General features: G+C 44.1%; 2 protein-coding genes across 4 annotated transcripts in view; one reads left to right on the top strand and one right to left on the bottom strand.

Moving 5' to 3' along the window:
- TOX4 (TOX high mobility group box family member 4) overlaps positions 1–12,078 on the bottom strand; it is a 29,713-nt gene extending 17,635 nt beyond the window's left edge. For 2 of the 3 annotated variants that reach the window (XM_075828955.1, XM_075828954.1), the window contains exon 1: positions 3,810–3,991. In XM_075828955.1, coding sequence (XP_075685070.1) covers positions 3,810–3,974 — 165 coding nt within the window. In that variant the 5' untranslated portion in view covers positions 3,975–3,991. Of the gene's footprint in view, positions 1–3,809; positions 3,992–11,969 lie in introns of those variants that run through there. The other variant, XM_075828956.1, reaches the window with a different exon arrangement.
- Positions 12,079–12,096: 18 nt separating this feature from the next.
- RAB2B (RAB2B, member RAS oncogene family) overlaps positions 12,097–25,186 on the top strand; it is a 44,658-nt gene continuing 31,568 nt past the window's right edge. Inside the window, exon 1 of the mRNA XM_075828957.1 lies at positions 12,097–12,363. Within this exon, the coding sequence (XP_075685072.1) occupies positions 12,318–12,363 (46 nt within the window). The 5' untranslated portion in view covers positions 12,097–12,317. The remainder of the gene's footprint in view (positions 12,364–25,186) is intronic.

Here is a 25,186-nt window from a genome sequence, read left to right on the forward strand (position 1 = left end):
TTTTTTGGACATCAAGAATGTATTTTTTTATTTTAATGCTAGGTTCCAACACCGCGTATCTGTTGCGGAATTGCTGTTGCCGAATCTGCACCAAAGTTCCACATAAAAATACAGTACAATGTAAGTGAGGGGGATTTTAACAAACCCTTTTCACGTCAAAGTAAAACATTTGCAGCGGATTGTAGACATTCTATAGCTTTTCAAATCAGAAGTTCTATCTGTTCAGTACAAAGAAAAAAATATATATATTCCTACAGTGCTAGCCAATAGATAGAAAAGATAAAAAATAAGAGTCCTCAGTAGTTGATACCTTCAAAGGGTTAACTGAAAATCATCTGTAAAAAACTGAACTGTTCTGTATCTTAGGGCCTGTTCACATCACCGTTCACTTTCCGTTCCGGGTTTCCGTCGGGTGAACCCCGCAACGGAAAGTGAAATCACAGCTTCCGTTTCAGTCATCATTGATATCAATGGTGACGGAAACATCGCTAACGGTTTCCGTTCGTCACCACTCCGGCAGGTTTCCGGTTTTCCGACTCATAGGGACGATTGTCACTAATAGGGCTGTGCTGGGTGTAGTAAGACCCCGCAGCAGTCTGCCACTAACGGCATCCCGGCAATCATGAGACCAGTCACATGATCACCCGGACCAATAGAGGATGTGGCTCTGCCGCTGCCTCTATTCCTATACACAGCGTTCATTGAGCGCTGTGTACAAGTGATCAGAGAGGACAGAAGCAGCGAAAGCTGCTTCTATCCTCTCCTCAGGGTCCCCGGCAGTCAGAGACGCGACATTCAGCTGCCCGATCGCTTGGGTAGCAAACTAAAACTTGCGCCGTAAATAGTCTATGGCGTGGGTTTAAAGGACTCTGACTGCTGGATGTATATACACAGCCAGCAGTCGGGAACCAGTTAAACCCTCACGGTGAACACCGTTAAAAAAAAAATAAAAAAAAATTCTATTTTTTGATCTCCCAAAAAAGTGGAAATAAAAAATGACCAGAAAGTCGCACGTACCAAAACATTTATTTAAAGGGGTTAACCGAGATGTGACATTTTTCTATTAGGGGCCGGAAATATAATAAATAAACCAAGAAAGAATACTTACCTATCCTTGCTGGCAGCAATCCAGCTCTGTTGCTCGGGCGGCACTCCCCGTGGTTGTTTACATACTCGTAGCCCGTGACCGCAGCAGTCAATCAGAGAGCTCAGTGGGGCTTACTGGTGACGAATCGGATTTCTGTAATAATGCAGAAGTACAACTTGGCTGCAGTGGTCACAAGCTACGTGCACGTAAACAAACACGGGAGTGCCGCCGGAGCGACAGTGGTGGATCACCGGGGCAAGGATAGGTAAGTATTGCTTTTCCAGTTTAGTTTGAGCCCCTAATAAAAAAAAAAAAAATCACATTGGATAACCCCTTAAAAAAAACAGAAAAAAAACATTACAGCTCGCCCTGAAATAAACAAGCCCTCACAAATCTCCATTAATGGAAAAATAAAGAAATAAAAAAAAGTTATGGCTCTCAGAATATGGCCACAAAACAATTATTTTTTTCCAGAAAATAGCTCTTAATTTATAAAAGTAGTAAAACATAAAAATAAATAAATAAATATATATATACACACATTTTCTATTGCCGGAGTCGTACTGATCCGCAGAAAAGAGTTACCATGTCATTTTTACAGCAGGATGAATGCTGCAAAAACAAAACCTATGGCAGAGCTTACTTTTTATTTCCATCCTACCCACAAAATAATTTTTCGACATATTTCAGTACAATATATGGCACATTACATGAGGCCATTAAAAACCCTCAAATAAAAAAGTGAATGCTGGGCGGAAAAAACTAACACAGAAGTACTTGAAACGGCTGCAGCGGAAAGGGGTTAAAAGGTATCAACTACTGAGGACTCCATGTTCATCTTTATCGGTTGTGGAAACGCAATGTGTTTTTATAACGGAGTTCATCCATTGCAATGAAATTGGCAAAACTCACGGCTAAATTTGTTTTGGAACACGTGGATTTCTAGGCTGGTTGAACAGCGTAATACACATGTTATGCGCGTATCCGGCCTTTAGATGAGAAAAACATTGTTAGATCATCAATGTCTGATTGGTGGGGTCCGACCACTGTCCATCAGCAGAAAGAAGTTGTGTGAACAAGGCCTTAAACGTTCGTGGAAAAATAAAAGCTGCACTGTGACTGGTTGCTATGGGAAATAAGGCCCGTTTTTCTGTTAGGCTACGTTCACACATTTAGGATTTGATGAGGATTTAGGCGCGGATTCCGTGCTTAAATCTTCATCAAATCCATTAACATTCCACATCTAATGCAAGTAAATGGGATATTTTATACCTCATTTAAATACTCCGGAAAAAAACAGCGCTGATTTTTTTTCACGCAGCAGAAAAAAATCCTCCACAATAATAAGGAAGGAGCAAGCTTATTATTCTCGCGTAACTCTGCATGGAGAAGCCGCGGATTAGCCTCATTGAACGACATTTAGGGGAGATTCACACGAACGTTGCGTTTTTGCGCGCGCAAACAACGCAGCGTTTTGCGAGCGCAAAAACCATTTGACAGCTGCGTGTGTCATCCGTGTCTGATGCGCGGCTGCGTGCTTTTCGCGCAGCCGGCATCATAGAGATGAGGCTTGTCGACGCCCGTCACTGTCCAAGGTGCTGAAAGAGCTAAATCTTTCAGCACCCTCGACAGTGAATGCCGAACACAACAGCGAAAAACCTGTAAAAAAAAAAGATAAAGTTCCTACTTACCGAGAACTTCCCGGCCGTTGCCTTGGTGACGCGTCCTTGGTGACGCGCCTCTCTTGACATCGGGCCCCACCTCCCTGGATGACGCAGCAGTCCAAGTGACCGCTGCTGCCTGTGATTGGCTGCAGCCTGTGCTTGGCCTGTGATTGGCTGGAGCTGTCACTTGAACTGAAGTGTCATCCCGGGAGGTCGGACTGCAGGAAGGAGACAGGAGTAATCGGTAAGTTAGAACTTCGTTTTTTTTTTACAGGTTAATGTATTTTGGGATCGCAAGTCACTGTCCATGGTGCTGAAACAGTTTAACTCTTTCAGCACCATGGACAGTGACTATCTCCTGACGTCGCGTACCGATAATTTTTTTGCCGGGATCGGCCAAAACGAGTTTGGCCGAACCCGGTGAAGTTCGGTACGCTTGTCCGGCTTCGCTCATCGCAAAGACACTCCGTTTGGATGTTCGGAAACAGAAAAGCACGTGGTGCTTTTCGGTTTTCATTCATCCTTTTCACTGCTGTTGCGCGAATCACGCTCGTCCCACGGAAGTGCTTCCGTGTGGTGCGCGTGATTTTCACGCACCCATTGACTTCAATGGGTGCGTGATGCGCGAAATACGCAGAGTTATTGAACCTGTCGCGCTTTTTGCGCAGCAGACAAACGCTGCGCAAAAAGCACGGACTGTCTGTACTGCCCCATAGACTTGTATTGGTCCATGCGTGCCGCGTGAAAACCACGCGGCCCGCACGGACCGAATACACGCTCGTGTGAATCCCCCCTTAGGCTAATGCTCGTGCTGATCCGTCGGCACACCCGCGGCAGAAATCGGAGCGGATTTCTGCAGACGTTTTTTTAAAAACACAGGAAAGTGCGGTCAACAACAAAAAGTGGTTTGAAGGCCAGAGTACTGTAAAGTGTTGCCTTTTCTGTGACGTGTATTGTTATACAGTATTTACTCAGCACTGCAATGATTCAGCCTTTAGATCTGGTCGAGCTTCATGGCAGAATAACAGTATTACTAAACCCATGTCCCCAGATCTCACCTTGCTTTGCCCATACATGCCAAACATATGCTGCGCGGGCACCAGAGCTGAAGAGTCCAGAGTGGAGGATGGATCCTCCTCTGACAAGAACAAATGCTGGCCAGGAAATACAGCGCCCCCATCAGCACTGTCAGCATCCAAACTCGTAAAGAAATGGAGGTCCATTAATTTCTTAGTAATCCCACAGTCTACAGAAACATATGGGGTTAACTCCAACTACTAATATTGTCACCACCGAAACAGACATAATACAGCATGGTCAAACCTACCACAACAATAACTTTTCTGAAAGCGGCCAGCCCTCCCCTCAGCGCATTCTGCCTAAAGCGTGGCTGCCACCATACACATTCATTAGTGACACGGTGTTTCTGCGGCTCTCACATGTGTCCACCGTTATAAAGTCCCCTCACAGGACAGCTAAAAATGCGCCAAGGAACCGCCTCACTAACACGCGTATCCATAACACCGCCGGCAGCTACTGCCCGCGCTCCCGGACTTATATAGCCGCTTACTACTTGACAAGCCGCCGATCCAATGAGAGGTCCTTAACCACGTCACGTGACAGCTCCCGCGACTAAACATACATGGCAAGAAAACAATGAACATGAAGCCTTTTTATTAGTAACCTTCGGATGACAATTGTTGTTGTTTTTCCTAAATAGCCGAGACTTACCAACGATTATTACAGCAAACAAAACGATAATGAGAAAGACATTACAGCATGGAGGTGATCTCTGAGGACACCCCCTCTCTAGGCAATTGCACCATAAAGTGAACTGAGCCATGTTTATATTACACCATATCCATTTACAGGGTGGTACAGATTGTGCCCCTTCAAAGATGCCCTTCGTGGACAACCCTTTGGGCTGGTTACAGACATGATTGTTGATCCCACAAATTTCAATGAGATCCATAGACAATCTGATGTTTAGGGACAGTCCAACTGTCCCCCTGAGGTAACAGGGACCTGACAGGTTGGCAGTGTCACTCAGAGGAGACCTAAGCCCGAACATAGTGGTAAAGGAGGCATATGGCAGGCACTGTATGAGGTGAGGTGGAGGACGATAAAGTCTTTGTACAGCCTGCTCACAGTTTGTTTTTGCCCCATGTTTAGGCCCCATGCACACGACCGTAGTTTTCATCCGCAATTACGGATGAGATTGCGGACCCATTCATTTCTATTGGCCACGGACACCTTTCCGTATATTTACGGATGTGTGTCCGTGCTGTAGAATTGGCCCACAATATATGTCCTATACTCGTCCGCAATTGTGTCACAAACTCACCCATAGAAGTCTGTGGGCACTTTCGCAATTACGGACAGCTACGGTAGCCGTTGGATCCATATTTGTGGATAGTAAAAACCCTCATGGCCATGTGCATGAGGCCTTAGGGTATGTGCACACACAAACTAAAAACCATCTGAAAATACGGAGCGGTTTTCAAGGGAAACCGGCTCCTGATTTTCAGCCTTTTTTTTTTTTAAGCAACTCGTGTTTTTCGCTGACGTTTTTGGAGCGGTTTTTCAATAGAGTCAATGAAAAATGGCTCAAGAAGAGACATGCAGTTTTTTCGCGGCCATTTTTTTCCGCGGCAATTTTGCCATTGAAATCAATGGACACATTTTTGGAGACGTTCTGCCTCCGATTTTTCGACCCAAAAATCGGCCGAAAATAAGCCGTGTGAACATACCCTTAGTGTCTACAGTAGGCCAGGAAAGATCCCAATGTACACCCTTAAAACATCCAAAGAGCTCCATTAGCCAGTCAAAAGGGTATCCTTTTGTGCTCTGTCGGGGCTGGTATATATCAGAATACTTTTTTGTACAATTAAAAAAATAAAAAAAATAAAAAGTATGGAATAGCGTAGTAGAATATGCCATTTCATCCTGTATACCATGCGGTATACATTTTAGAAACCTATAGGTGGCATATACCACCATATGGAAGACATCACAGGCATCCGATAAACATATTTCATGGGGATATCAATAGCTTTTCATGACGTATATGATAAACACATCATAATAGTCTATGGGTGATGGATACCTAACAGTGGCATCCGTCCCCTATAGGCTACAATGGCACCAGTTAAAGGGGGTGTCATGAAAAGGGTTGTGATAATTAATGGCGTATAAATTAAACGAATATTATTATAGTCTATGGGTGACGGATGCCACTGTAAGGCCTCATGCACATGAATGTGTTTTTGCGTCTGCAATTCATTTCTACGGTCCGTGCATTGGCCACGAGCCCGTACCACGAAACAAATAGGACAAGTCCTTATACCGGCTGCATTTGCGATACGGGCTCATTGAAATCAATGTGTACATGGTCCGTCATGTGCACGAGGCCTTGGTCATCCATCAGTGTCTACGTTTAACAAACATTGGGAGCTTTTTATGACGTAAACTATAAACGTAGGCAAAAAACTGTCATGTGGATGGGGTCTAAGCCTTCACAATCTATCACCTACCGTCACAACATATAGCAAAGCGTAGAAATATGTGCTTTATCATTACGTATAGGGGTGATTTCTGCCCTATATTATATATAGTGCTGTCTGAGACTGGATTCAGATTTTGCTCTTAGGCCCCATGCACACGACCGTGCCCATAATCACGTTCCATGATTACAGGAATGAACGGCCGCTGACAGCCGTTGGCATTTGCGGGCCGTTCTCCCATTATAAAGTATGGGAGCACGGTCCGTAAAAATAAAAAAATAGGACGTCCTATTTTTTACAGAAGGTTTCTACGGTATAGACGCCTTCCCGTATATATATATATATATATATACGGGAAGGCGTCCATTAGTCATAGAAGTGAATGTGTCTGTAATTACGGAGGAAATCTACGGTCGTGTGCATGGGGCCTTACTCTAGTTTGGAAGCTGCCTTTTATTGCAGCTTGAAAGGTCAATGAGATTTTTTTTAAAAACAAAAAAACAAAGCCATGCCCTATTTCTTGCAATTTTGTCTGCATCTTTTCTCCCATTGACTGCACTGAAAGGCGCACTTAAAAGCACATGGATATGGGATGACGGTTAGATCAGTGGGGATCCTACTGCTAAGACCCCCACCAATTGCCAGAACGGGGGCCCCATGTCCCACATTCCCCCCAGCTGCAGTTTCCGTCAGCGCCTGAATGGAGCAGCCTGACCTGCCCTCCATTCAACTCCTCCAGGCAGTGGCTTGAAGAGGCTCTATCTCCTACATAATCTGATCTGCGCTGTAATGTAGAGAATGGTGGTTTTTATTTTGAAAAACTATCATTTTTGAGCAAGTTATGAACAATTTTAGATTTATGCTAATTAGTTTCTTAATAGATAACTGGGCGTTTTTTTTACCTTTTTACCAAAGGTACGGGACAGTTGTCCTGCAGCGAGGCAGGGACTCCTAGCGTCGTACATAACTATGATGCTAGGAGCCCGGCTCCCTGCAGTGTGCTCGGTCCGGGACTTGCGGCCAAAATACGTTTCGTCCTTTACAGACCGAACATGCTCGTGTGAATCCAGCGTTACTCACACAGCACAGCGTGATCTCGCAAGATCACGCTGTGATTAAGTCCCACACAAACTTTACTGAAGTGTCTAACAGTGCTGGCCAGCTCTAGTTGTACAGAGCCGTACTACGCCACACTGTACCACTGTATGACTCAGATTTCATGCATAGACTTTCTGCCAGATTCATAAAGAACATAAATTAAAAAAAATCGTACCAGATGCTGTATTGCTTTCAATACAGACTACCTCTAATACGGTGACATATGAGAGCACCCTCCGTACTACCGTTTTGTAATGAATCCGACCAAACGATGCAGCAATGTGAACAGAGGCTCTGTGTCCTTGAGTTGGTGCCTCTTTAAAATATGCCCTTTGGACTAGGTTAAAGGTTCACACTAAACTTTTTTTGCTGTGTTTTTTTTTTTTTTTTTTTTTTAAAGGATAAGGGTATGTTCACACGGTCGAAAAATCAGAAGCAAAACGCCTCTAAACATCTGCCCGTTGATTTCAATGGGAAAACGGGGTTCTGTTCCGCCGGAGCGTTTTTCGCTGCGGTTTTTTTACGCGTAAAAAAAAAAAAAAATCGGCCGAGAAAAAGAGGTGCAGGACATTTCTTCGGACGTTTTTGGAGCAGTTTTCCATAGACTAGTGAAAAAAGCTCAAAAAACGCCACGAAAATCGCGTGTGGCACAAAAAACGTCTGAAAATCAGGAGCTGTTTTCTCTTGAAAACAGCTCCGTATTTTCAGACGTTTTTGCTCACTGCGTGTGAACATAACCTAACTAAACTTTCGACACACTTCGGACACGTCAGACGTTTTGATTGGTGGGGGTCCGAGCACCGAGACTCCCACCAATCGCTAAAACTAAGCGGCAGAAGCGCTCGTGTGAGCTCTCAGCCACTTAGTTTCTGTTCTGCTTTTTCCGGAAATCAATGTATCGGAGCCCGTTCTCAGATACATCAGCTTTACGGAATCATTTTTCTCACCAGGCTAAAGGCCACAGCAATTCCACCCATCAAAACGCAAAAGAAGCCTGAACCTAAGTGCTAGTATGAACAATAGCCTTAGGCCTCATGCACACGACCGTAAAAACTCCCGTTATTACGGGTCGTAATTACGACCCATAATAACGGGCTCATAGACTTCTATTGGCGACGGGTGCCTTCCCGTTTTCTCACGGGAAGGTGCCCGTGCCGTTGAAAAAGATAGAACATGTCCTATTTCAGGCCGTAATAACGGCACGGACAGTCCATAGAAGTCTATGGAGCTCTCGTAATGACGGGTGGCTACATGTGTGCACCCGTCATTACGGCAGCGTTGCTAAGCGACGTCAGTAAATAGTCACTGTCCAGGGAGCTGAAAGAGTTAACTGATCGGCAGTAACTCTTTCAGCACCCTGGACAGTGACTACCGATCAGAATAAACCTGTAAAAAATAAAAATAAAAGACGTTCATACTTACCGACAACTTCCTGCTTCCTCCAGTCCGGTTTCCCGCCCGTTGCCTTGGTGACGCGTCCCTCTCGACATCCGGCCCGACGTCCTGGATGACGTTTCAGGCCATGTGACCGCTGCAGCCAATCACAGGTCAATAACAGGCTGCAGCGGTCACATGGACTGCCGCGTCATCCAGGGATGTCGGGCTGGATGTGAAGAGAGGGACGCGTCACCAAGACAACGGCCGGGTAAGTATGAATTTCTTTAACTTTTATTACAGAAAAGGCTGTCCCTTCTCTCTATCCTGCACTGATAGAGAGAAGGGGCTGCCGATTAGTGCAGTGCTATTTTGCCGCCAAAAACGTGCCCGTAAATACGGGTGGAATACGGGTGACACCGGACCCATATTTACGGGCACGGGTTCGTAAATACTGGTGCAAAACGGGTGGAATACGTGTGACACCGGACCCGTATTTACGCCAGTATTTACGGGTGGGAAAAAATACTGTCGTGTGCATGAGGCCTTACAGAGAGCACTATTATTAAGAAGGGGGGGGGGTTGTTTGCTCCAACATTTCTCAAAACAATATTATCTTCTTGTATAGCTACGATATAAATGCCAAAATCTCATGAAATTGTGGCTAAAACTAGGGACCTTAGAGATAGGAAAAAATACCTCTAGATTTCATGCTCACGGCAAAGCGGTGTTCTTGGGTCCTGTATGCGGCACACAAGGGAACTCCATGTGCTATCTAGGACTTTTTTGCAGCAAAATCTAAAACAGGTACCGCTCTGCTGGGGCAACTTCGGGCATCATTTGGTTGCGTTAGCAACCAACCATCCTGTCTGCATCTCCAGCCGTTGCGTGCAAATTTCGGGAAATGCGCCCAGTGTTGATGAGAACATCACTTGCAAATTGCAATGGTTTTTCAACCACGCGGCCTGAACAGGAAGAACATGGTTTTAATGCGCTTCACCTATACAGGTCACCCACCGAACACCGCATTTTTTTGCCCGTACTGCGTACGAATGCCCTTCGTGCACACGTAGAAGAAATGTTGCAGATTTTGTCTGGTCGGAAATGAACGTGTGGTGCGGAATTTAAAATCTGCAGCCTGTCAATTTGTTGCGAATTTTACTGAAAGTTTCTCTTTGAAATAGAGGGGTGATATACCGTTATACATGCAGATTTTGCTGCCGATTTGCAAATAAAGCGGCCACAGAAATCAGCAACAAATAGTGCGTTTTTGCTTGGGAAACGCTGCAGTTTTTCTGCGGCGGCTTTACCTGCAGATTTAGAGTCAAACATTGATTATAGCAAAGTACATGTGCGCCTACTGATTTACTGTGGCTTTTTTACGGTGTAAACGCTGTAAAAACCGTAACACAACGAATCTTTTGAAGAATTTCTGCTCCCTATTGAAGTCTACGGACCAAACCCGCACTTCCGCACAGAACACACAGATGCTGCATAATTGGAAGTCCCACGGCAGAACACTTTCCACGCGACTATTCTGCAGAGTAGGTTTGAGATTTGCTAAATCTCATCCACTTTGCTGCTACTGTAAATGCTGAAAAATTTCCGCACAGAATTCCATTGCAGAAATTCCACAGCGTGAACAGCCTTACAGCTCGCAAAGGGGCGATCACGAACACTCGGATAAGCGGTGCAGTGATAAAGCAATGGGTGATGCATGGAGACGGCCCTAATGTGCCCATCTTTAAAGAGGCTCTCACCACATCAGAAGATCATTTTTGACGGAGTTATGACCTATTTTAGCTTTATGCTAATGAGTTTCTTAATGGACAACTGGGCGTGTTTTACTATATGACCAAGTTGGCGTTGTGGAGAGAAGTGTATGACGCTGACCAATCACTGACCAATCAGCGTCATACACTTCTCCCTATTCATTTACACAGCACATAGTGATCTAGTAAAATCACTATGTGCAGCCTCATTATATACACACACACACGTTACTGCTGTGTCCTGACAATGAATATACATTACCTCCAGCCAGGACGCGATGTCTATTCAGAATCCGGACACTACGGTAACATTTGTGTGGGACTTACAGCACAGCGTGATCTCACGGATTCATGCCGTGCTGTGTGAGTAAATCCCACACAAACTTCACCGAAGTGTCGGAAGTGTGAATAGACATCGCGTCCTGGCTGGAAGGAATGTCTATTTACTCTCAAGACACTTCAGTAACGTTAATGTGAGTGTAAGTGACAGAAAGCGTGACCTCGCGAGATCACTATGTGCAGTGTAAATGAATGGAGAGAAGTGTATGACGCTGACTGGTCACTGATTGGTCAGCGTCATACACTTCTCTCCACAACGCCCACTTGGTCAAAAGCTAAAAATTGCCCAGTTGGTCATTAAGAAAGTCATTAGCATAAATCTAAAATAGGTAAAAAATTATCATTTTTCTAAATAAACCACAGTTGTGATCTACACTACAGCGTCAATCACATTATGTAGAAGATAGGGAACCTATAATGTGGTGACAGAGCCTCTTTAAAGGGAACCTGTCAGGAACAATTAAATATCCCTTTCTCAGCCATGGAGAAAAAAAAAAGAAAGAAAAAGGTACGTTTGAAACGCCCCTCTCCCCCACTATATCACTCTCAGTAGTTTTAATGACAGGTTCTGTAGTCTAGATATAACACGTGATTCTACACTGCAGTACGTTTAGGAGAGTCGAGGGGTACCAGAATACGGACTCTTAAACACGGGTCCTATACGCCCATCTGAATGAGGCCAAAATAGTCAGATTGGCTATTTAGGACAAAGCGGTCACCTAGCTTTCCAGTTAAAAGAATAGAAAAACGACTGACATAATAGGACAGCTGAAGGGCTGATCGGGACGACGCATATGATCGCAGCTACTGTGCAGTCCCAGTTACAAGTCCCCACTTAGAATGAAGCTGGGGGTTACAATGCTGGCGGGCTTCGTGCTGAATCACCACAGGGACACCAGGCTACAGCAAAGCGATCACCACCCTGCAAATAACCGACCCACAGGTATTAACCCACTCATCTGCGGGAGCCCTGTCCACTACATGAGGGTGCATCATGCAGACCGTCACCCCTGCCTTATTGTCTTCCCTGCACCTGGGTTTCCACACCGCACATGTGACTGGTAGCGGAGACCTCTCTACCACTGCCACACACGCCTTCCCTACTCTATCGTACAACGATAAGGTGCCTCACCTCCATCTTCAGGGCCGAGGGCTCCCCTTCTTTTTTATAACTACACTTCTCCGCCTCCACCAAGATGGCGGCACATCCGCTTCCGGTGATGCACGGGATGTCATCATGCGATATACGGGGAGGGGGGTTACTTTACCTCATGAAATCGAATGCGGAAAGTGTCGTATAACGTCAGAACAGAGGGGCGTGCTTGTAATGAAGCTGTGTCTACCCCTGCACAACCGACCAATGGGATGACACTTCCTGGAGACTGAACTGCGGACAGAACGCTCCCACCTGCAGCATAGAGCAGACATCCAGCGGATAGAACGTCTCGTCCCCTCCGTGATTATCTGCTGGGCTGCAGTCATGTCATACGCGTATCTGTTCAAATACATAATCATCGGGGACACAGGTGCGTGTTGTCGGCGCTATGCTTCCGAGTAGTACAGGTGCAGTGTAATGTAGTGCATGGCCAGTAACAAAGACCCATCCCAGAGCGCTGCTGGGGGCTCTGCTCCTGCACTACCACGTATGCTATAGGGGCAGTCTCCACTCTCTATATGTCCTGCGTTTACTGTTATCGTGACATTGTCCTCGGTGCTACAATATGGTCATTGACCCCAGAGAATACGTACTCTACAAAGCTAAGCGAGCGTTTACGTCTAAAATCATCTGAGACTTGTCTTCATTGTGGTCATCCAGATTCCTGAATATGTGTATATAATATATATATGTAATTTCATCACTTTTAACCCCATTAGTTAAGGCACACTGACGTACTTGTAAGTCATGGTGATCACATGGTCACACACAAACTGCGTGAGCCCGGCGGAGAATGACCTGGAGCGATTATAATGTAAAAATCCTAATATCTAGTTTGGAATTGTTGGCCATTTTAATGGTGCCATTGCAAAATACAACAAATCCCGCAAAAAAACAAGCCTTCACATGGCTACATAGACGGAAAATAAAAAAGTTATGGCTCTCGGGATGTGGTAATGGTAAAAAAAAAAAACAGGCTGCATCGCGGTTGGGTTAAAATCACTTTCAAATTTTTTATGTGTTACTGCGATTTGATGCGTACTTCAATGTGGTTGCAGTTTTTTCGGATGTGAGGTTTGTTGTTTTTTTGAACCATATTTGGATGCATATAATATATTGATTAACCCCTTTCCGCTTTGGCCACTTTTGACCCTCCTGACAGAGCCTCATTTTTCAAATCTGACGTGTCACTTTATGTGGTAATAACTTCAGAATGCTTTTACCTATCCAAGCGACTCTGAGATTGTTTTCTCGTGACACATTGGACTTTATGTTACTGGCAAAATGTCTACTTTAGTACTCACATTTTCAAGAAAATTTCAACAGCCTATTTTCTGAGACCAGTTCAGATGTGAACTGGCTTTGAGGGCCTTATATATTAGAAACCCCCAATAAGTCACCCCATTTTAAAAACTTCACCCCTCAAAGTATTCAAAACAGCATTTAGAAAGTTTCTTAACCCTATAGGTATTTCACAAGAATTAAAGCAAAGTAGAGGTGAAATGTACAGATTTCATTTTTTTTTTTCTGCAGAAATTCATTTGTAATAAATTTTTTTGTAACAGAAAGTTTTACCAGAGAAATGGAACTCAATATTTATTGCCCAGGTTCTGCAGTTTTAGGAAATATCCCACATGTGACTCTAGCGTGTAACCCCCTACAAGTTGGAAACTACACCCCTTGAAGAATTCATCTAGGGGTGTAGTGATCAATTTGACCCCACAGGTGTTTCATAGATTTTATTAGAATTGGGCAGTGAAAATAAAAACAATCCTTTTTCTTCAATAAGAGTAGGCTTTAGCTCCAAATTTTTCATTTTCTCCACAAGTAAAGGGAAAAAAAGCACCCCAACATTTGTAAAGCAACTTCTCTGGAGTACGGCAATACCCCACTTATGGTCATAAACAGTTGTTTGAGCACACAGCAAGGATCAGAAGAGGAGGAGTGCCATTTGGCCTTTGGAGCACAGATTTTGTTGGATTGGTTTCTTGACACCATGTCACTTTTACAAAGCTCCTAAGGTGTCAGTACAGTGGAAACTACCCAGAGTGACTCCATTAACGAAACTGCACCCCTTGAAGAAATAATCTAGGGGTGTAGTGAGCATTTTGACCCCACCGGTGTCTCCTAGATTTTATCAGAATTGGGCAGTGAAAAGAAAAAAAAATTCCTTTTCCTCAATAAGACGTAGTTTTAGCTCAAATTTTTTCATTTTCTCAACAAATAAAGGGAAAAAAAGAACCAACATTTGTAATATAGGGGGGTATGCACTTCGCCTTTTAAGACGGAGTGTTCTGCTGCCAACCGCGGCTAGCAATCTATGTCCACGCCACGCATGAATCGATGCTCTTAGTACATTGTGCACTCGGACTTCTAGAATGCTAGAAGATCTAAGGGTATGTGCACACACAAAATAAAAAACTTCTGAAAATACGGAGCTGTTTTCAAGGGAAAGCCGCTCCTGATTTTCCGTCGTTGATTGAGTAACTCGCATTTTTTACGCCCGTTTTTGGAGCTGTTTTTCTATAGTCCATGAAAAACTGCTCCAAAAACGGCACAAGGAGTGACATGCACTTCTTTTTCGCAGCCGTTTTTAAAAACGGACGCGTAAAAAAAACGGCCCGTCGGAACAGAACCCAGTTTTCCCATTGAAATCACTGGGCAGATGTTTGGAGGCATTCTGCTGCCGATTTTTTTGGCCGTTTCTCGGCTGTTTACGGCCCGAAAAATGGCCGAAAATAAGCCGTGTGAACATACCCTTATAGTTAAATTCTGCAGGCCCCTGGAGATTTATGGCAGATATATAAAGCAAAGAGACGCATAGGGCTGGTACTCGGTAGCCATACCGACAAGTGTGCTCCAATAGCGCTGGAATTGCTTAGGCTCCATGCACACGAATAAAAAAACGGGCCGTAATTACGGGCCCATAGACTTCTATTGGCCACGGGTATCTCCCCGTATGCTTACGGGAAGGTGCCCGTGGCGTTGAAAAATATAGAACATGTCCTATTTTAGGCCGTAATTACGGCACGGGCAGCCCATAGAAGTCTATGGGGCTTCCGTAATTACGGGTGACTACGTGTGTGCACCCGTAATTACGAGAGCGTTGCTAGGCGACGTCAGTGGATAGTCACTGTCCAGGGTGCTGAAAGAGTTAACTGATCGGCAGTAACTTTCAGCACCAGGGAGAGTGACTGCCGATCACAATATAGATCAAAGTTCATACTTACCCAGAACTCCCTGCTTCTTCCTCCAGTCCGGCCTCCCGGGATGACGTTTCAGCCCATGTGACCGCTGCAGCCAATCACAGGCCAATCACAGGCTGCAGCGGTCACATGGACTGCCGCGTCATCCAGGGAGGTCGGGCTGGATGTCGAAAGAGGGATGCATCACCAAGACAACGGCCGGGTAATTATGAATTTCTTTTACTTTTACTGCCGAAAGGGCTGTCCCTTCTCTCTATCCTGCACTGATAGAGAGAAGGGGCTGCCGATTACTGCAGTGCAATTTTGCAGCGAAAAGTGCCCGTAAATACGGGTGGAATAATGGTGGCACGGGTCCGTAAATATTGGTGCAATACCGGTTGAATACTTGTGACCAAGGACCCGTATTTACGCCAGTGTTTACGGAGGAAAAAAATAAGTTCATGTGCATGAGGCCTTACTCTGTACCTGGTGCAGGTGATCAGGATTGCAGAGTTTATAGAAACAGCCCAGTGCTTGTGCATTCAGAAGTGGGGTCATAGATCTCTACTTGTAAAACTAATACTGCAAAGGAAAATATCTACCATTACATATATATAAAAACTTTTATTAAAAAGAAATCTATCAAATGATACAAAAATAACAAATGTTAGATATGTAGATTTTGTTAATTGTTGTGGAACACACATAATACTGTCTACCAAATTACTTAAACTTAACAAGTGTCAATGTGAAGTGCGAAAGCACCAGACAAATGATTACTGATAGGTTTGTATCATCATTCAGTTCATGCTGATATATTGAATGAACCAAATATCAATGGTTATATGGTAACCGGGAATAACAATATCCCTAATGAGTAAAAGACTGTGAGAGATACCAAATATGTATGGTTTATTTATGGTTCAATAATAAAGGACTTGATAAGGGAAAAAGGGCGATTTGTGTTTTTATTTTATTAACTTTTTTTTTTTACACTTTTCTTTAGTCTCACTAGGGGACTTGAAGGTTCAAACTGTCAGATTTTTGTTCTATACATTGTATTATATCTGTCATTCATTCATTGACAGCAAGCCAGTTAGGCTTCGCCTCCGGGCGAGGCCTAATCTGCTTCCGTAATGGCAGAGCAGGAGGCCATTGTTAGGCCTCCTGTTGCCATAGCAGCAATCGTCAGCCCTGATTGCATGGCAGGGCTGCCGATCTGCTACCAACCTCTATGATGCAGCAATTGCTTTCAGTCAATGCATCTAAGGGGTTAATGGCAGGGGTCGGAGCTAGCTCTGGTTCTTGCCTTTACAGGTGGATATCAGCTGTAACATACAGCTGGCATCCACTGCTTATGCTGAGCTGGCGCCATCTTGCCGGCGGCTACTAGGCCTTTGCAGCCACCGGCACCCTGGCAATTGCATTGCTGGGGTGCCAATGAGCTGCAAACCCCTTAAATGCAACAATCACTTTTGACTGCTGAAGGGGTTAATGGTGGGGATCGGAGCAAACTTCGGTCCCCGCCATTACCCCAGGGTGTCGGCTGTAACATACAGCCAACACCTGGGGATTGGTGGCACCGACTCCGCTTCTGAGCCGGTGTCCGCCACTTGTCGTATGGATACGGCAAAATGCGGGAAGCACTGCCTTTCCATGACTTATTCATACGACAAGTGTCGGGAAGGGGTTAACATTTATTTAATGAAAATAAACCGCTACTCCAGCATTGTCTTTCACTATGCGATGTAAATAACAAGTAAACTTTATTCTATGGGTTGGCTCAATTATGGGGTTACCAAATATGCAAATTTTTTTTTATGTTTTACTACGTTTGCACAATATAAACCCTTTAAAAAAAAAATAAAAATTGTGTGTGTGTGTGTGTATACACTGCATACTGTATTCGCTGCATTCCAAGAGCCGTAACTTTTTTTATTTTGTCCGTCGATATAGCCCTATGTCGGCTTGTTTTTTGCAGGACAAGATGTAGTTTTCATTGGTAATATTTTGGGGTACATGGGACTTATTGATTTAGTTTTTGAGGTGAATGGTAAAAAAAAAAGTAATTTTGCTGTTTTTTCATGTTGGACGCAGTTTGTGTCATCTTCATTGTTCGGATCGCGGTGATACCATATGTGTTTTTTTTTTTTTCTTTACATACAAAGTTTTTATTTTTACTGTAAAAAAAAATTTTTTTATTTCATAAACTATATTTAACTGTTTTACTTTTTTTTTTTTTTTTTTAAGTCCCTCCAGGGGACTTCAATTTTTGATATTCTGATCGCAGATATAATGCTTTGGTACACTAAAGCCCCTTTTACACCGGCCGATTTTGGCTGCTGCAGCAAGCGCCAATCAACGAGACTATCACAAGGAGCTATGGATGAGGACATGCGGTCGTTACTCCGATCGCTCGTCCCCATACGTTATTATCATGTCGGCAGCGCGTCTCCTTGTTTATACAGGGAGATGTGTTGCTGACAAAGATAATATTTTACTTTTTTTTAACTATACGGCCAGCAGTTGATCCAGCGTTTGCTTGTGCATCTGCTGATCGCTGCCCTGAACAATCGTTTCCCTGATCGCCCAGTGTAAAACCCCATTTAGTATACCAAAGCATTATTGCCTGTCAGTGTAAAACTGACAGGCAATCTATTAGGCCATGCTTCTGGATCGCGTTGCGGGGGGCGCCAATGGGGTGACAGGGAGCTCCCTCCCATCTGTGAAACTCATTAGATGCTGCGGTCGCTATTGACTGCAGCATCTAAGGGGTTAAATTACAATCTGAGTACTCTCCAGTTGCGGCAGGAGCCAGGCTGTGTATAACAGCCGTGTTCCTGCCGCTGATCTCGTGGGTACAGTGGCAGTACCCACGAGATCAGAGTGAGGGATATATCAGTCGTTGAGGCGGGGGATGCAGCTGTAACTTCGGATCCCCACCGATAATGAGAAGGAGTGTGTCCTTTTTCCCTGAGCGAAGTCACTTTCTATTGGGATCTATGGGAGATACGGTAATAGCTAAATGAGTATGCTGGGAATAGGAGACAGGGCACCCCCATTCTCAGGGTCTTTGAGGGTCCTAGTGGTCAGACCCCCTACAGATCAGACACTTTAAATCAATATGACATAGATGTTATCTGTCGGAAGCATTATTGAATAGTATGAAAGTCTTAGGAGCCCCTCACAATCTTATTGCTAAAAGGAAATAGTCCTCCTATTGCCATTTCAACGTTGTAATTGTAAACCCTCTCCGCAATATATTTTATAAACACCACCATCCTGGTATTGTGTGGCTTAGGCCTCCCACACACGAGCGTGTTTGGTCCATCATATACGGTCCATACGTTGGCCGCATTTCCCGGACTGAATACACTGCAGGGAGCCGGGCTCCTGGCATCATAGTTATGTACAATGCTAGGAGTCCCTGCCTTGCTGCAGGACAACTGTCCCGTACTGTAATCATGTTTTCAGTACGGGACAGTAGTTCCATGGAGAGGCAGGGACTCCTAGCGTCGTACATAACTATGATGCCAGGAGCCCGGCTCCCTGCACTGTGTTCAGTCCGGGAAATGCGGCCAACGTACGGACCGTATATGACGGACCAAACATGCTCGTGTGTGGGAGGCCTAAGCCACACAATACCAGGATGGTGGTGTTTATAAAATATATTGCGGAGAGGGTTTACAATTACAACATTGAAATGGTAATAGATCCCAGCAGGAGGAATATTGCCTTTTAGCAATAAGATTTCTCCCAATGGATAGGGTAAAACACGTGTTAAACAAACTACAAATGAGTATTTATCTGCTGCCCAGAGTATTCAATAAAATGTGTATCTATTGGATTCACACAGTGGTTTTTAATGTTTGTTTTTTTTATGATAGAAGAGGAAAATTTTAAAGGGGAATTCTGATCAGACTTGGCCATATGATATTTGGTAGGTATATGACAGGTGCACTGCATAGTATGTGTATCAGAGATGTGTCTTCAAATGATGCCCGCAGCTTTGTGTCCATCACATGATCATGGACCGTTTCATCCACAAAGTAAACAAACAATGAATGGTACTATTGAATAACAACAAGCAGAGATATTGGAAACCATGAGGAATTAATACAGAAAGTATAATGGAAAATGTTACAACTTTTAATCATACAAAAAAAAAAAATAACATCCATTTTTTTTTAAACCAGTCAACCCCTTCAAGTGCTAGACCATGACAGCTGTGCTGCCTCATAGACACTAGCAGACACACACATTGTGCCCCATATAGGTGAATGGAAGTGATGGAAGCCGCAGAGCACAGCGAGCTTGACGGTAACTCCCAGCCACCTCTACATCTATCAGAGGTGGGACCCGCATCTATCAGACCTTTATGGAATATTCTGTGATAAAAGATGGAATACCCCTTTTAATTAGAACGTAGAATGATAATGTTAAAAAAACATTTAATAAAACCATCAACTGGTTAAGTGCACAGTCAGCAACTTGCTCTTTTCAGGCCATATCTTATGTTACTATAATCTTTGCAAAAAAGGCAACCAAAACATCACGTGTGAACCCTTAGGCCGGGTTCACACGGGTCAGATATGCTGAGTAAAAACTACGCAGCATATCCGACTTGGAACCCTCCTTTGCCATCCGATCTAGCCTCCCTGTATGACGCTAAAGTCCATGTGACCGCTGCAGCCTGTGATTGGCTGCAGCGGTCACATGGGATGAAATGTCATCCCAGGAGGCCGGTCTGGAGGAAAAAGCAGGGAGTTCTGGGTAAGTATGAATTTCAACACTTGGCTATCTGTTGCGGGTTTTGCATCCCCATTGAATTCAAGGTGGAATATCTGCAACAGGAAAGCAATGAAAACGCATCATAGATTGACATGTTGCGGATTTACATTCCACACCGCAGGTCAATTAACGATTTCAATGCATTTTTCCGCAGCATGGGCATGAGATTTTAAATATATCATTCACTTTGCGGCTACTGTAAATGCTGCAGAATTTCTGTACAGAATTACGCGGGAACCCGGCCTTAGAAATAGTTCTTGTAGGAAAGTCTCCAGGAAAGATTGCAGAAAGCGGAGGACACTAGTTTCTAAGGCTATGTTCACACAGGGCGAATATGCTGCATAAAAGCACACCACATATTCGCCCAGGGTGCCAAAGGGAATTCCGTCCGAAAAACAGCACCAAATTGTGGTGCAGTTTTTCGTCCGGATTGACCGCTGCAGAAAACTGCACGTAAAAACAAGTTTCATACTTGTGTAGCCATGGCGACGCATCCCTCTGCTGGATGGCCGGCCTCCTGGTATGTTACATCCCATGTGTTCGCTGCAGCCTGTGATTGGCTGCAGCGATCAAATTGGATGAAATGTCATCCCAGGAGGCCGGCCTGGACGAAGAAGCACAGAATTCTGGGTATGTTAGATTTATTTTTTCTGAGTTGCGTTTTTTGCGCGGGATCCTGCTCGTTTAACCCCTTAAATTCTGCGGTCAAGTGACCACAGCATCTAAGCTGTTAGAAAGAGGGGACATCCTCCTGGACAGAGCGCTTGATGTCTCTGTCCATAATATGGATAGTGACATCAGGGGAAACTCCTGAAGCGGAATCCCCGAACACTCTGTGACCGGGGATTACACACCAGGAGAAGCCAGTAACGTTCAGTGTCCATAAATGGACACAGACGACAGGAGCTTTTCCTGAAGTGGAATCACCGGCCACATAGGGATTCCCCTTCAGGAGTTGCCCCTGATGTCACTGTCCAGATATGCCCGGCCCGGAACGGATGCAAAACTAATGCAAACCGGCCGGGAAAAACGGCCGATTTTATCGGCTGACACTCTGGCTCGGGCGGGACCCTGTCGTGTGAATAAGGCATAAGGGAATGATCACACGCTAGATTAAAAACATCTGAAAATACGGAGCTGTTTTCAGGCGAAAACCGCTCCTGATTTTCAGACGTTTTTGTAACAACTCGCGTCTTTTGATGTGTATTTTACGGCCGTTATTGGAGCTGTTTTTCAATGGAGTCAATGAAAAACCCCTCCAAAAACGTCCTAAGAAGTGTCCTGCACTTCTTTTTCGCGGGCGTCTTTTTGTGGGAACACCGTAAGTACCATTGCAAGCAATGGGCAGATGTTTGTAGGCGTAATGGAGCCGTTTTTTCAGGTGTAATTCGAGACTTAAGACCCCCGAATTACGTCTGAAACCACTGCGTGTGAACATACCCTGATAGTACAAATAATCCAATGATCACTGGTTCAAGTCCCCTAGGGGTCCTAATAAAAAAAACAAACTGATTTTTACTTTTTGTTTTATGTACAAAAAAAATATTAAAAGTAAAAAAAAAACCTTTTCCCATTTCCCCCTAAAGCATTGATTATCGCCGCGTCAGTAGAAGACTGAACTATTACAATATGTCATTTAACCCGCACGGTGAACAGTGTAAAAAAGAAATTAAAACTCCAGAATTTTTTATTATTTTTTGGTTACCTCATCTCCCACAAAAAATAGAATACAAAGTGATCAAAACCTCACATGTAGCCAAAAATTGTACCATTAAAAACTACAGCTTATCCCGCAAAAAATATGCCCTCATTTTGCTTAATCGACGGATAGATAATAAAATGTATGCCTCTAAGAATTTGGCGATACAAAACAAATTTGACTTATCGCAGTTAATTTTTTCTTTGTAAAAGTAGTAAAATATAGAAAAAAACAATATAAATTTGATATTGCCGTAATCTTATTGTCCCTCAGAATAAATTTAACGTGTTGTTTTAATTGCACAGTGAATTACGTAAAAACACAGCGCAAAAAAACAATGGAGGAATCAGTTTTTTTTCATTTTCTACTCCACACATTTTTTTTCCTTGTCACATTGTATATGGTACAATAAATGGTGCTATGAAAAACTACAACTCGTCCCGCAAAAATCAAGTCCTCATAGGACAATGTAGATGGAAAAATAAAAAAAGTTATGGCCTTTGGAAGGTGGGCAGGGTAAAATTAAATAGAAACTCGGAAACATGGCTGCAGCAGGAAAGCGTTAGAACAGGTTTTTTTAAAACATCAGATGATTTTTTTTTATTTTTTTTGGATAATTTTATGTGACTATCCTTCTTAAAAAAAAAAAATAATAATCTTTAAAGAGGCTCTGTCACCAGATTTTGCAACCCCTATCTGCTATTTCAGCAGATCGGCGCTGGAATGTAGATTACAGTAACGTTTTTATTTTTAAAAAACAAGCATTTTTGGCCAAGTTATGACCATTTTTGTATTTATGCAAATGAGGCTTGCAAAAGTCCAAGTGGGTGTGTTTAAAAGTACAAGTCCAAGTGGGTGTGTATTATGTGCGTACATCGGGGCGTTTTTACTACTTTTACTAGCTGGGCGTTCTGACGAGAAGTATCATCCACTTCTCTTCAGAACGCCCAGCTTCTGGCAGTGCAGACACACAGCGTGTTCTCGAGAGATCACGCTGTGACGTCACTCACTTCCTGCCCCAGGACCTGCATAGTGTCGGACACATCGGCACCAGAGGCTACAGTTGATTCTGCAGCAGCATCAGCGTTTGCAGGTAAGCAGCTACATCGACTTACCTGCAAACACCGATGCTGCTGCAGAATCAACTGTAGCCTCTGGTGCCGATGTGTCCTCGCTCGTCCGACACGATGCAGGACCTGTGAGTGACGTCACAGCGTGATCTCTCGAGAACACGCTCTGTGTCTGCACTGCCAGAAGCTGGGCGTTGTGAAGAGAAGTGGATGATACTTCTCGTCTGAACGCCCAGCTAGTAAAAGTAGTAAAAACGCCCCGATGTACGCACATAATACACGCCCAGTTGTACTTTTGCAAGCCTCATTTGCATAAATACAAAAATGGTCATAACTTGGCCAAAAATGCTCGTTTTTTTAAAAATAAAAACGTTACTGTAATCTACATTGCAGCGCCGATCTGCTGCAATAGCAGATAGGGGTTGCAAAATCTGGTGACAGAGCCTCTTTAACCCTTTCGTGACATGGTCATTGATACCCCTGTGTCCAGGTCAAATTTTCCATTTCTGATATGCACGTCTTTAAAAGATAATATCTTAATATATAATTTCAGTGCCTATGTAAATAGTGCTGCACCCCCTCCTTAGATAGTGCCACTCCCCCCCTGTATGCGTCAACACCTCCCCCTGTAATTGGCACCGCCTTCCTGTAAATAGCCTCACTGTAGCTCCCTGTAGGAGCGGAATCCATCTGGCCAGGGATTCCGCTCCTAGAGGGAGCCCCTGATATCTCTGTCCATATATGGACAGTGACGTTAGGGGCTAACTCTAAAAGCGGAATCCGCTGCCTCCGCATCGGCAGCGCTGTGGCTGGGGATTCCGCTCCAGGAGTAGCCCCTGATGTCACTGTCCATATATGGAGAGTGATGCCAGGGGCTTCTCCAGTAGTGTAATCCCTGGTCAGAGGTCAGAATGTCTGCCGGTGATTCCACTCCTAGAGCGGAATCCCGCACACAGCGATCTGACACCAGGGATGCAAGGGGTTTTGTGTGGCGTGATCTACAGTGGGGGGTGTAGTCTGGGACTCTTAAATCCCCGGCAGACATGAGTGCAGCACTGCTCACATCGAACCAGCACTGCACTCATTAAACCCCGGTCAACGTTTATACATGTGGCAACTGCACAGGGCATCGGCAGTTGGAACGTATATAGCCGTATGACAGTTGTGAAGGAGTTAAATATTGCACTCTTCTCACTAGTCTCTGAAACCTCATAATAGACTGACACTTCCAGTTTTCTGTAACTCACTTGTATGCTTTGCTGTATAGATTGAGACATAATCAGTGGAGTCATATTATGATTATTATTAACTCTGTAATGACCAGCCTATTTTAAACCTTAATGAGCAAGCTATTTTGTACATTCTTCCATCGTCGCATTCCAAGAGCTATAACTTTTTTTTTACTTTGGCGTCGACATAGGACATAAGGGCTTTTTTGTGTGGGGCAAGTTGTTATTTAATAGCACCATTTTAGGGTACATATATTTTATTGATTAATTTTTATTTGGGGGGTAATAGAAGAAACCCCAGCAATCTCGCCACTTTTTTTTTTTTTTTTTTTGAGCCCTTAATTTACGACGTTTACCGTGTGGTATAAGGGTATGTTCACACACAGAGTCAAAAACATCTCAAAATACGGAGCTGTTTTCAAGGGAAAACCGCCCCTGATTTTCAGCCATTTTTTGAGCAACTCCTTTTTTACGGCCGTTTTTGGAGCTGTTTTCATTGGAGTCTATGAGAAAACTGCTCCAAAAACGTCCCAAGAAGTGTCCTGCACTATTAGGCTATGTTCACACGGAGTATTTTGCAGGAGGAATATCTGCCTCAAAATTCCGTTCCTCTCCCTGCACGGCGATTTTCGCGCCGTTTTTTGCCCGTGGCCATTGAGCGCCGCGGGCATAAAACAGTGAAATACGCTTTCTCTGCCTCCCATTGAAGTCAATGGGAGGTCAGAGGCGTAAACGCCCGAAGATAGGGCATGTCGCTTCTTTTTCCCGCGAGGCAGTTTTACTGCTCGCGGGAAAAAGACGCCGACGCCTCCCATTGAAATCAATGGGAGGCGTTTTCGGGCCGCTTTTGCCGAGTTTTGCGACGCGGTTTCCGCGTCAAAAAATTCGGCAAAATACTCTGTGTGAACATAGCCTTAATGTCCCCAAGGAGGAGGTAAAAAATAGCTACATATTTAAAAAAAGAACAAATACCTTATTTCTTATATCTAATTAATGAAACTACAGTTAAATGCTTAAGACATTCCCTTTAAAGTGAAAAGTTCTTTACATTACTTGCTGTTTCATTATATACACATATGTTTTTAAAACTTCAGTAAAAATGGAAACCCAGACGTGGAACAGATGCAAAATGCCCGTCAAAAATGGACCGAGATGGCCGTTTTTAACGGCCGAAACCCGGACCCTGTTGTGTGAATAGAAACCACTGCCATCCCTGCGT

The sequence above is a fragment of the Rhinoderma darwinii genome, chromosome 1, assembly GCF_050947455.1.
Source record: "Rhinoderma darwinii isolate aRhiDar2 chromosome 1, aRhiDar2.hap1, whole genome shotgun sequence".
In the NCBI taxonomy this organism is placed as follows: Eukaryota; Metazoa; Chordata; class Amphibia; order Anura; family Rhinodermatidae; genus Rhinoderma; species Rhinoderma darwinii.